This window comes from Phyllopteryx taeniolatus, chromosome 14 (genome assembly GCF_024500385.1).
Source record: "Phyllopteryx taeniolatus isolate TA_2022b chromosome 14, UOR_Ptae_1.2, whole genome shotgun sequence".
Classification (NCBI taxonomy): Eukaryota; Metazoa; Chordata; class Actinopteri; order Syngnathiformes; family Syngnathidae; genus Phyllopteryx; species Phyllopteryx taeniolatus.
In genome coordinates, this window is record NC_084515.1 from 3,471,850 (window position 1) to 3,485,873 (window position 14,024).

The 14,024-nt window shown below is 40.9% G+C and overlaps 1 protein-coding gene across 1 annotated transcript in view; it reads left to right on the plus strand.

Moving 5' to 3' along the window:
- ephb3a (eph receptor B3a) overlaps positions 1-14,024 on the plus strand; it is a 67,921-nt gene that overhangs the window by 13,077 nt on the left and 40,820 nt on the right. Inside the window, exon 3 of the mRNA XM_061798002.1 lies at positions 4,593-5,265. Coding sequence (XP_061653986.1) covers positions 4,593-5,265 — 673 coding nt within the window. The remainder of the gene's footprint in view (positions 1-4,592; positions 5,266-14,024) is intronic.

Consider the following 14,024-nt stretch of genomic DNA (forward strand, 5'->3'; position numbering starts at 1 on the left):
CTCACAAGGGTCGCGGGCGTGCTGGAGCCCATCCCAGCTATCTTCGGGCGAGAGGCGGGGTACACCCTGAACTGGTCGCCAACCAATCGCAGGGCACATAGAAACAAACAACCATTCGCACTCACATTCACACCTACAGGCAATTTAGAGTCTTCAATGAACCTACCATGCATGTTTTTGGGATGTGGGAGGAAAGCACGGGGAGAACATGCAAACTCTACACAGGCGAGGCCGGATTTTAACCTGGGTCCTCAGAACTGTGAGGCAGATGTGCTAACCAGTTGTTCAACGTGCCGCTGGGATGACAGTCATACTTTTAAAAGTGAACTTAAAAAATCGGACTTTATTCTCGTAATCACTCACCTATGTCAGGAAAACGAAAAAATGTAAACAAGCATTATAGTGTCATTAAGTAGTGTTTTTAACATCGCTGTTCTCATTATTTTCAGATAAGGCTCTCTTCACCAGATGAGATCCTCATGACCACATTCTGTAAATTGCTTCGAATTGAAATGTCTGTCCTCTCAAGCTTAGATTATGGAGATGTGCTATATTGATCAGCTTCAAAACCCACCTCCACAAGTGAGACACCATATAGCACCCTTCCATCCGCTTTATCTCCCCAGCTCCCTTTAACACCCACCACTGTGAACTGTAATCCCAGGTCACTCGGCCCTCACTTCACTCACACAGACAAGTTCACCAGTTTATCTACAGTATAAAACACTCGTTGGCATGAACCCTCCCCATCTTTCCTTTCTGCTCACAATGCATACCACCACCCATCCGTTCCAGGAGTTTTCTCAACCTTTTCGATCCCAAAGTCTGCACTACTTTTGCTCAACGTGCTTTTCTTTTCTGCCCCAAATGACTGGAACACACTGCAACAAATAATAAAACTCAATGCATTCCAATTTCATCCTTTAAAATGTTAGTAAGGGATACTGTACATGATTGCTGCACCTGCTTTTAGCATGTTTTGAACCTTTTGTTCATCATGTGCTATCCTATAATGTATTATGTAACTACAGTACAGTTTTTTGTTTATGTATTTGTATTTGCTTCGAGTTAGCTTTGTTTTACTCTTCTGTCAGGTCATCATTGCAAATGAGAATCTGTTCTCAGTTGCATTACCTGAATAAATAAAGTTTAAATCAATCAATGAATAAAAAACACAACCTTTTCTGACCTAGTTACATACTATGGTCTCTAAAAAATATATTCCTGTTTTTCTTGAAAGAACTTTATTCCTGAAATAATATGCCGATGTCAGTTTTATGTGATGCCTCCCAACCATGTCAGAGCTTTTGATTGGCCCAAAGATAAGGTAGGGCGGAGCCATTGTATCATGCTCTAAAGCTTCGGTAAACATTGGTTTGTTCGCGTGAATAAATGTTGACAACGGCAAGCACGGGAGGTGAAGCGCCGGTCACAATACGAAATCCTATTGGTCAACGTTGAGGTGCGCTGTCGGAGAGTTGTCGCTGATACGTCACACTACATGGAAGATATTCCAAAAAATCGAATTTGCTAGACTTTTCATTTTGGCGTCGTAGGGCTATCGTAGGGACAAATCGTTGGTCGTGGATTATGTCACACCACAAGAATTTTCTGAGAAATCGGCTGCGATAGCTAATGGGCCAATATCGGGGCTGAAGTCGTGTTGTCTGATTTCGGCATTAGATGTGAAAATGAGTGTGACTGGTTGTTTGTCTATATGTGCCGTACGATCGGCTGGCGACCATTCCAGGGTGGATGTAACCCATCAAGCTCCAGCTCAATCGTCACCCTTATAAGGCTTGGCGGTGTGCACTTTAAAATAAATAATAATATTTTCATGATACGACTTAATACTTTATTTTGAATTATTTTGTGTTTCCCCAAGCTACAGTCAGGGACTCCAGTTTGAGAACCACTACTCTAAACAAACCAAGGTGCAAGCATGCAGATAACCCAAACCAAATCCCCGCAGTTTTTAAGAACCGCTAGGAACTATGGAGTGCCTGATAATTGAAATCCGAGAGCGCATTAGAGTCCAAAATGAATGTGTTCTGTATGAGTGGTGGGAAAATGAAGCAACATGAATTTGACCTGAGGGCTAACAGCCTGACAGACCTCCCCCGACTCCTGGCCAGTGTCATTTGTCTTCGCTACGTGAGCGCATAGTCAGTCAATGGAAATGCTGGGTTACCATGGAAACGATCTCGGGCAGCACAGGATCCTTCATTTTTGCTAAAAAGGGCCGAGTCTGAGTGTCCCGGTATCCATGAAGTCGAATGTCACGAGCGGTGAGGCAGCCCCCCCATCCGCTCGGCCGCCAAGCCCATACGTTCAGGGACCTGCAATTATCATATTTGTCAGGTAGTGCATCAACGTGCTCCTGGTGATTTATGACGCCTAATGCTGACTTCTGGCCTCATCGCGTGGGAATAAATTGCTCAGCAGCTCAAAGACGTGAGATGACTTATGCAGTATTTTCTTGCTGTGTAAATAATCAACTTCTTCAAACTCATTTGTTATGGAAACGAAGCGTTTGGTCCAACAGGGAGTGGGGGGGGGAGGGGTACAATTAAAAAAAAAAAATAAAAGAATAGATTGACTGCCACGAGGTGGTTGCTTAATGGACTATACAGTTATTGACTAACTGGGCCATTAATCAGACTGTAATGTTAGCTACCAAACATTAATATGCAGAGCACCAACATATGTATGAAGCTATTTATCAACTTTAGATGATATTGACAGATCGAATCATAAAGTATTAAACACATAGGAATACGTTATCTTGTAACACAGCAATTCCTAAATAATAAGCAGATGATTGATGCGAATAGCTATAAGCATTGGGCACTAGAGAGAAAATATACTGTATTTTAGGTGAGGTCAGAGATCACAGGAGTGCTGCATTTAGGCATTCGCCATTGCATTTAAATAACTGTTTTAATAAATCATATATAGCTTATACAGTGGTGTCTTGAGACGAGTGACCCGATTGAAGTTTTTAGAGCTATGAGCCCTTGTTTGGCTTATTTTTTGCTATGAATTGTAAGCAAAGATTTGAGATCCGAGCGCTGTATGGTGGTGGGTGAACTCAACTCAGCTCACTTCACAACAAGCGACAGTTTGGGAGATAGTGAACATTTCGTCATAAAAGAGGCATTAAGTTGTTTAATTCCACTTCCAGTTCCAGTTTAGGTTCACTGTCAAACTAAACATAAAACAAAGATAATTACATGTTGTGTATTTACAACAACCACATAGCTTTACCTCAGGAGTCCACTTAGCTTAACGCTAACAAACAATGCAAAACTCCATAGATGGGCTAATAATTAGCATTGGTGTCGCAATGTTAAAACCCTTTAAGCAACATTTGAACACACACAATGGAGCAACACATGTAGACAGACAATATAACAATTCACAGGCATTAATTCTTTGTCCGCTGCAAAGAACAAATCATATTATTGTAGTGTACTGAGGAGCTGTGACCATCATCTCCATGTCTATCCATATTACACTTCCTCCAGGTGGTCAAGGCACACACAGCAGAAGGAGAACCACAATGTCCATTGAACTGAAGCAAAAACTCTGACAACAACGGTTTCATTATTTGTTTTGTTTACTTAGGTCGTTACTGTAGTCTATTAAGTACTGGATTATAGAGTGCTAGCTTTCCTCTTAAAACACGTTACAAATATTTCTTTTGTTTTCTTTTTTGGGAGGGAGGCTGGACCAGATTATAGTATTGGCATTTGCATTCATTTCAATGGCAAACGATGATTTGAGATACGCGTTTTAAGTGTTATTAAGTAATTGAAGTTATCATGGAAAGAATTAAACTGGTATCTCAAGGCAACACTATAGTTAAGGTACAGCCAAAGGTCAGGGACAGGTCAAATTTGACCCGTGTTTTGTGGGAATCTTAAAACGTGTATATTACACAACACAAAGGAGTTCATTTAAAATTGCACATGTATTTGAATATATACAGGGCGTTACACAATTTAACTCAATTATTACAAAAGCAAATGAATAGAAAGAATATTTAAAAAAAAGACATTTCAAATTGTAAAGAGATTTTGTGGACACCCTGTAGACACTACGTTTGCGCTATAAATGCAAAACAAGCTTGTTTTTACAACTGATGATCAGTCCCAGGCGTGTTTGTCAAATAGCCGCCGTCTGTGGAAATGTGTTTTAATGAGAAAATGTGTTTTGTATGAATGGTCTGCGTGTAATGAATAGAATTTGCAGATTGATTGTTGCAATTCCCATCTTTTTTTGCTGCAAATTATTCCTCACAGTCCGTACCCGACACAATGTGGGATACGCCTTTTTATATCAGATGTCATTTCTCACTTTCGAATGCGCTCATGCTTCACTGCTTTGTATTAGGCAGCTCTATGTTTAATACAACTCCGTATTAATTAAAACATAACAGATAAGCGCCTATCTGCCTTGGCTCAGTTGTCGCCAAATGAGAAATAGACCCGTTGTCCAATTAAAAAAACTCTATTAAACGTGCACCGTGTCATCCTCAAACGTCACCCTGCCTTCCTTTGTCACATTATGTGTGTTTTTTAATCCCACAGTGGGAGGAAGTGAGCGGCTATGATGACTCCATGAGCCCCATCAGAACCTACCAGGTGTGTAATGTCCGACAGCCCAACCAGAACAATTGGCTCAGGACGGACTATATCCCCCGCAGGGGTGTTCTTCGTGTCTATGTGGAGCTCAAGTTCTCCGTGCGCGACTGCGCCAGCATCCCCAATATCCCCGGCTCCTGTAAAGAGACTTTTAATCTCTTTTACTATGAATCTGACGGGGACACCGCCACAGACGCCAGCCCCCTGTGGAGGGAGAACCCTTACGTGAAAGTGGATACTATAGCCCCTGATGAGAGCTTCTCTCTACTGGAAGCTGGCAGGATCAACACCAAAGTGCGCAGCTTTGGTCCCCTGTCCAAGTCGGGCTTCTTCTTGGCCTTCCAGGACCTCGGAGCATGCATGTCTCTGATCTCGGTCCGGGTGTTCTTCAAAAAGTGCTCCACAACCATTGCTAATTTCGCAGTCTTCCCTGAGACCGCGACCGGCGCGGAAGCGACTTCCTTAGTCATCGCTCCGGGGGTTTGCGTGACAAATGCCATGGAGATGTCCGTCCCACTGAAGCTCTACTGCAATGGTGACGGAGAGTGGATGGTTCCAGTGGGTGCTTGTACATGCGTCGCTGGTTATGAACCCTCCGCAGATCGCACCCAATGCCAAGGTATGTGGATTGAACCCTGACATAAGGTTTAGTGTTGTTTTTCTTTTGGACAAAAATGCTCATTCATTTTAGTCATTTCTATATTGATCGTTTTAGTCCAGTTTAGTTGAAGAAAACGTTTTAGTCTAGTTTTAGTACAAAAAAAAGTATTCATCTTTTAACAAATGGACATCATCATGTGTTTCAAGTTCAATACATAATTTTAACAAAATACTAACATTTTAAGAAAATAGAATGGCCTTAACTATCATTCAAGCAAAAAAAAAAAAAAAAAGCATATTAACCACGTGACTGGTGCCCACCCTGTACTGAAGCTTTCTGATCTTTCTTTTTGAACAATGGCCACATTTATAATGTATATGTACCGTTGGGTTTTTTTGTTTGTTTTTGTCCCCTCCAACTTTATTGTAAACTTGCTGCTAATGTTACAGAAGCCAAGCATGCTGTTCTTTTAGACACATGAGGAAGAGCAACAGGTCTCATACTACATTTCTCTTCACGTTTCAGACAGTCACTCAAACATACGGGGCAATGTGACAACGCATAACACTTGCAGCCCGGCCAAAAATCCCTGCATGTTTTTCTCGTAACAGTAACACGCTTATAAATTGACCTTAGCACAACAAAGCTAACTTTCACCACAAACATCGGCATGGTGGGCATGCATTTTCAAAGTCTGACATACCCTCCACTAACAATTTCGTCCGGTCTCGTCTTATCAATGAAAACTCACACACGTCTTATCATGTTTTAGTCTTGAAAGAGCCATGTCTAGCTCCTCACCGTCACATTATCGTCTTGAACAAAAAGGAGCAAGGAGCGTCAACAAAATAATTTCATCATTATCATCGTTCCCAAAAACAACACTGATATGGTTGACCCGTTTTGATATTTGACAGCAATAGATGTACAGTAAATCACATTCCTTCACCCTGAACTTTCACCCAAAATACAAAAAAATTAAAATGCAGTGGGGCCTTGAGATACGAGTGACCTGACTTAGGACTTTTTCGAAATACGTACCGTGGTTGAGACAATTTGTTTGCTTTGACTTACTAGTGTAAACTTGAGATACTAGCGCTGTATGGAACTCAATTCATTTCACTTCACAATAAGCTGGTAGTTAGGCTTCAAGCTGTTTAATGCTATGTTAAAGTTTACTGTCAAAGTAAACATCAAACACAAGAGAATTACTACACGTTGTGTATTTAAAGCAATTAAACAACTTTGCTTTTTGAATGCCCCTGCTAGCTTAATGCTAACACATAATGGAACAATGCAACTGATATTTCAACACAGTGGCGCAACACATGTAGACAGACAATATCACAATACTCACAGGCATATCTTCACTTATATATCCACACATAGTCACTTCTCAAGTGCCCTGGGAAGATTAGAGTGACATGGCAACACATAGAGGCTGCAATCTGATTGGATCCAGTTATATACACATACTGGAAGCAATGCAGCCAAGAGAAACTCTACCAAATGGATGGATGAATAACGCCTCTATCTATCTATCTATCTATCTATCTATCTATCTATCTATCTATCTATCTATCTATCTATCTATCTATCTATCTATCTATCTATCTATCTATCTATCTATCTATCTATCTATCTATCTATCTATCTATCTATCTATCTATCTATCTCTCGCTCTCTCTCTCTCTCTCTCTCTCTATCTCTCTCTCTCTCTCTCTCTCTCTATCTATCTATCTAGCGAGGAGTTGCAGACGAGTTGAGTCACAGCCGAGGTCTGTGTGGATGTAACTCTACTTCCCACCTAGCTACCTACCTTCATTCCTTCCTACCTTCCCATTGCCGATGTTATATTGTTCTTCTTTAGAAAACACACTATTCACAGCAGCAGGCAAGTAATGAATCTGGCCCTGTTTGGGGAACAAAAAGCTTACTCTTTTGTAAGAATGGCAACACGTGGATACATAGGTTAATATTAACTTCTGCCATCTCGTGAAAGAGCATTTAATTGTTATGTCTGTCACTATACGTCACTGGCACAGACTCCTGTTCAGGGTCATGGGGCGCTGGAGCCTATCCCAGCTGACTTCGGGCAAAAGGCGGACTACACCCTGAACTGGTCGCCAGCCGGTTGCAGGGCACATATACACATATGCAACCAGTCGCACTCACATTCACTGAATGGGAACTGAACCCACGCTGCCTGCACCAAAGTCAGACAAGTGTTCCACTACACCATCAGTGACCAATAAATTAATGGTAACTTTCAGACCAATTAAATGAATTTGGATCATTTCCCTATGTCATTGTTCTTCTTTAGACCGGCATTTCCCGACCTTTATTGAGCCTAGGCACATACAGTACACCTCTGGAAAAAATTAAGACACCACTGCATTATTATCAGTTTCTCTGATTTAGTTATTTAATGGTATATGTTTCGGTAAAAATGTGTAGGTAAAATGAACATTTTTCTTTCATTTTATAAAATACTGACACCATAAGACCCAATTTCCCAAAATTGTTTTTAAATATGAAGCATTTATTTGCAGAAAATGAAAATGGTCAAAATATATCAAAACATTTTAATATTTGTTTCGTGTCTTTTCCCCCCAGAGCTGTATTTTACATTACAATCTCACCAAACAATAATGTAAAAAAAAAAAAAAAGTCCACACGTTAATTATATACCTTCTATCATCTAGCAGATTTACTTACTTTTGCCTGTCACTATACATTGCTAGCATAGCAAATTTTCAGACCAATGAAGTGAAATTCGATAATTTCCCGCCATGGAACGGGATTTGGTAATTAAATTAGACTAAAGTAGTTGAGAGTGTAAGATGTGCACTCCATTTTGCCTCAATTGCTTCAAGTCGTGATTAACCAAAAATTAATTACCCCAAATCCAGTGAATCCTTAATGATCAACTAATCGATGATTACTGTGTGCTCCTTGCCAGTATCTAATGTGACACTTGAACCATTATTTAACCAAAGCTGCTTAATATTTTCCCCCTGCAAGTCACCCCAGTTTGTGCCCTGTCGGCATGTATTGTGTGGCTCCTGAATGGAGGTGAAGGAGGGTGGAGGAGAGGATGAATTAATGAGGTGTTGCCGAGAGGAGCGGCATACAAATACAGTAAGAGCAGGACAGGAGGGAGGGAAAAGAAAGATAGTGGCGCAGAATGGAGAGCCAGTAGAGGGGAAAAATGCAGATAACAGCAGAGAAAAGAAGTTTGAAGTCCACAGACGAACGGGAGAGATATTAACAGACGAGAGAACGTGTGAATTGCCTAAGATGGGACGGGAACAGCCGCCAAGAGCGAACAAATGAAAAAGGTGGTGGTGTGATGGGGGGTGCGGGGGGTGTAAATGCTCTGGGTTGAACAAGCATTACCGTCTCTCTCACCTGGGCTGAGAAATGGTGTCGAGCATGCGACGAAGATATTTGTCGTGGCCATTTGGCGGCTCAAGGTTAAAAGCTTGCCGCCACCGCGTGATAAAAAGCTCTCAGGGCCTCAGCCAGGGGTCGGGATGCGGAAGGGTTATATCCTCTGCGGCCTCCTGTTAGTTAATCTACAGGCGGCCACACTCATTAACACCATTCGGAGCAACGTGAGCCAACATGACCGTGCTAACATTAATCACGCAGATGTTTTAGTTGTTGTCTCAGTGGAGCTGATGCTCTCAAGACAAACCCCCTATGATACAGGGGTTCTCAAACTTTTTGGGTCCAGGGAAACTTTTCCAAGCACCCCTTCATAATCCTGTCGCCAAATAAACATAACCATGTATTTGCTTTTTGTTTAGATTTTGGGGGATTCAGAGAGGGCAGGGACGCCACACCTCACATGCACAGAAATAGAAGTGCAAGAGTAAAAAAAAATAATAATGAAAAAAAATACAAAAATTCATGTTGTACATTTTTTCCCTGACCACACTCAAGTCATCTTTCCCCTTTGAAATGAATGAAAATGGTATTAATCTTTTCCTGCCTCCACCCAAAAAAAAAAAAAAAATGTTTGTAATGTATTTTTCAATAAGGAAAATAACTCGCTATAAAATTGTACCCGTATTAGAAGAAGAAGAAGAAGAAGAATCACCTTTTATTGTCATGAACATGCATGCATGTACACGAAATTTGTTCACTGAATTTAACCCATCACAGTGAACACATACACATGTTAGTGGAACACATTGGAGCAGGGGGCAGCTGAAGCGCCCGGGGAGCATTTCGGGGTATCAGTGTCTTGCTCAAGGACACCACAGCCGTGAGTCCAGGGGATGTTGCCAGATCAAACAAAGAAAACAAAGAAATAACATAGTTAAATAGAATGTAAAGAATGAAACAGTTTGTGCATCACTATTAATTCACTGCGGCTCCTTCTTCTGGGTGTAACAGCAATATGTTCCAGTCATGCAGATAAGCAAAGAAGAGTTTCACAACTACTGTAAGTGAATCAGTAATGTGCAGTAATATTAGTCGTTTGCGAGTATTGTTGTATTTTCTGTCCATGTGCTGCACCACTGTTTGTGTTCAAATATTCGTTATAACACTGCCACATAGATGCTACTCATTTGCCCTTCTATGGCATTTCCTATTATGTGTCAGCATTAATCTAGCAGACTTTAAAGCAACGTTAAGTGGTTGTTTTAAATACACAATGTGTAATTCTCCTTGTTTAGTTTGAGAAAAAAAAACTTTAACTGAGCGTGGCATTACACAGCTTGAAGCATCTTTTTTTGAAGAATTGTTCACTATCTGTCAAATTGCTGCTTTTTGTGAAGTGAGTTGAGTTCACTGCCACCATACAACACTTGCATCACAAATTTTTGCTCGCAAGGCAAAGCAAAAAATCGTCTGAATAATGGCTCATATCACGGGTCAGCGGTACGTTTTATTTTTTATTTTTTTCTTGGAATAAAACCATACATGAAAATGCATGAAAAAAATTTAACAAAACATAAAAACACACTGACATATTTTGTCGATATAAAAATTCAACTTTTTACTTTTAGAATTAAACCCTTCATTGTAGAAAAGATGCCTTTATTCTAAAAAAAGGAGTATATTCTCAAAAGAATACACCTTTTGTTCTTGAAAAACAATATGGCTTCTGTAGTAACACTCCTCAGGGATGTTAGGTTTATGTAGTGGTACACCACAATCATAGAGCTTTTATCCATCAAACACTAAGGTAGGGAAGATTAATTAATATGAGATAACATTATTTATTGATCCCCAGAGGGGAAATTCGGGTGTTACAGCAGTTTTAAAAAAGGTAATAATAATAATGATAGATAAAATAGTCTTTTTGATATGAAAATATACATAAAACATAAAACCATGGGTGACATTGAAAATGTTCCTGCAGCGCCTCCGCTATGTCTTCACACCAAACTGTCACTGTCCTTATGTCGGCTGCCTGCTTTTCCACCAGCGGCCTGTAGATGCTCTCAAGGTGTATGAAGTTGCGGTCTGATTCGCCGGAGGAGGGAGAGAAGAAGAGTCGTATGATCGCTTAACATACGCCTACAGGAGTTCCTCATTTTTATTCCCGTTGCACAGTCCACATTTTACTTGTAGTTGTTAATAGATGAGAGCGTGAAACATGATTGAAGTCGCGGGTGAGAAGTACAAGGGCACCGGGAACTGCAATTGTAATCTTAAAATTTAATCTTGGTTTGAGTTTAGTTTTTGCAGTATGCTCTGCAAGTCATGGGGAAGGCAACTAAGTGGAGAGAGGAACAATGGAGTAGAGGAAACAACATTAAAAAGTGGGGGTTAATGGATTGAAGCCAGACATTGGGGTGATTCAGCAGATTCTCAAAAGAGGCCACGGAAAATGAAAAACAAATAACTGAGAAACATAAATCAGATCAGATAGTGTGGAACCTGAAGGCCTGTCGGGAGGCAGAAATTCTGCCCTGTCATCTTATTGACTTTAGTCTTCTTTTATTGCGCCATTTTCGAGCTACAATGAGTGGCTGTTAACTGCATGGATTGTTCTAAAAGAGGCTGGAAGTTGAGTTCAGACTGAAAAAGCACTTAGGCCGACCAGTTAATCATTCATTCCTGCACAGGTTGGGTTTTATGAGGCCTCACGCTGACAGGACAGATGTTTGCCAGAGACCCCACTTTTACACCACCGCTTCGGAATGTGGCAAACGGGGTTCCCGAGGCTGATCCATCCACATATTTTACCACTAATCCCCTTTATCAGAATCCTTCTTTATTCTTGGTTTAAGGTGGTTTATCCTTCCCCTTCAATATTAGCTATCCTAGATTTAAGATCAAAGATGACCCTATGGACCTTTTCAGTTTTCCCCATGACATTATATACACTTCCGGATGGCAAAATGCTTTTTTCTGGTAGCACCAAACTCTCCATTGCCATTTGATCAATGCGGAGTGACTTAGAAAACAGAGTAAATGGCTTGAATGATGACTTTAGCCTTCTTCCCTACCGCCATAGTTTAAATGCAAATTGCAAACGGCCGCCGTAATTTACACTTCAACAGGTACGCTGATTTGAAAAATCATCGAGGGACTGACTTTTCTGTTACTCGGATTAATGGCACAGGTGTGTTCTTTTAATGGTGAAATTCATAGTGTGCAGTAGAGCTGATGTTAGCTAGCAGACTAGTCATTATGTTTTGCTGAATGCTGAACTAAACATTTGATTCACTACATACCTGTGGGAAAATGCATTCCACAAACCCAGTGATGGTTTGGTTTCCAGTCTGTTCCTTCAGAAGTGGCTACTCCACCTCAAGGCAGTCTTGCGATCCTCTTGATGCAATTATTTAAGACATCCACTCCATTTATCTTATACTGCGATTGGCTGGCGACCAGTTCAGGGTGTACCGCGCCTCTCGCCCGAAGATAGCTGGGATGGGCTCCAGCACGCCCGCGACCCTTGTGACGATAAAGCGGTACAGAAAATGGATGGATGGATGTAACATTCAGAACTTTTTAAATCCTATTGCTTATAGGGGGACACATGGTAGTTATGTTTAATTGATGTTAGAATTATGAGGGGATCCTTAGAAACATTCCCCCCCTGCCCAATTCTTCCTAGCAGTTCTTACACAGTCCCCCCCCCCCCCCCCCCCCCCCCCCCCCCCCACACACACAGGGTGTCCTCATCAATACAACCTTCCACTCAGATTGAAATTTGTGAGTGAGGTCATTTTCAAAAGCAGGCTTAATCACATGGACCTTGCGTCTGGGCAGCTACTGCGCCGATGCTCAGAGGAAAAAGAGCTTTCACACGTTGCCGTGGAAGCTCTTTGAGTGAAACTTTTTTTTTTTTTTTTTTCAGTAATGCCGTCATGTTGCAAATTCAGTTCCCATCAAACAAAAAAATTATCACATTGTTTCCTTATATTTTTAATGTCTTAGTGATAAAGAATTCAGCATTAGTATTTCTTAACACAAACTAACAGCGACTATGATAAAATACAATAAAAAAAAAAAAGATTTTAGAGATCTTTGTCTCAAGTGGGGGAGTAGAAGCATCTTGATGGCGAGCGCAGCCCACAATGGCGCGCCCATGGCGACGGGTGTGTCAGTCACGCCATTTCTCTCTGATTGGTTGTTTTTCCACCGGTGGTGTGATTACTCAAAGATCCACTTATAGGCACAAGATTGGGCCATTCGAAGGCTGATTTTTTTTTCACATATTATTTTATTAATGTAATACTGTCAGGACATACCGACACTTTCAAATATTAAAAACAGTTGTTTTTTTTTAAAATGCAAACTCACCGTTTAAGGTCACTTGCTTTTCTACTCTTGTGCCTATTAACAAACATTTTGAAAATGTCTATTTGTTGTATAGTTTTCCTAGTAACTCTTCGCAGCTGATTTGTATCTTGTTGACGTTCCTTCAATCCCACAACTGATTTATAGCCTAATTATGGGAGAGCGCTATGTGCATCTGGAGGCTTGACGGTATTCTGAGGGCTACGGGCTGATGGATAGGGTTTAGGTTGTATCCATCCCCTCAGAGGCGTTCTCCATCTCTGTTTGTCTGAAAACAGCAATCAGCTGTCAGCGGTCTATCGTCATCTTTATCCTTTGTTTCCTCCACTTCGCCATTAAACTTCACTGTCATCCCAGCTTTGGGAGATTAATGTCACCTGGAAAAGAGGGAAGCAAGATGCAAATATAAAGATAACGTATTCTTAAATGTGCTCCATTTCTCACTCGTGTATTGACGTCTCCATTAATACCGAGCTTCATCAGTGCACTCTTTTGTTCTCCGACAGGTGTGACGGCTACTTGTCTTTTACCGTGAGACCTCTCCTTTTTCTTTCTTTTTGCCTTTTTTATTTCTTCTGGAGGTGGCAAAAGTACTTACACTTTGCTCTTAAAGGTCACCTTCCATCAAAATTCATTTTGTGCTACTGTTTTATGCATAACAGGTCAGAATGAGCCTGTGAGATGGTTTAAGTTTGACATCTATGCAGTTTGTCGATTGCATGCAAAAGTCAATAAATGTCATAAGGCTTGCAAAACAGGTGGATTTGAAATTGCTGAAATTGTGACGTAGTTTTGCCAATTAATACTCAAGTACCTGCCCACTTTGTGGTTGGTACCCACCCACTCGACTCAGCTGAACGCAAACACGGCATTTCCGGTTTTAAGTGAGCGAGTCTCTGTCGCTGCCAAGCCATATAAATACAGTCTATAAAGTGTACAGATGTGGTGGTTTACAACATTACTTAACAATATTCATAATTTATGATGTAACAGTGGATAAAATAGTG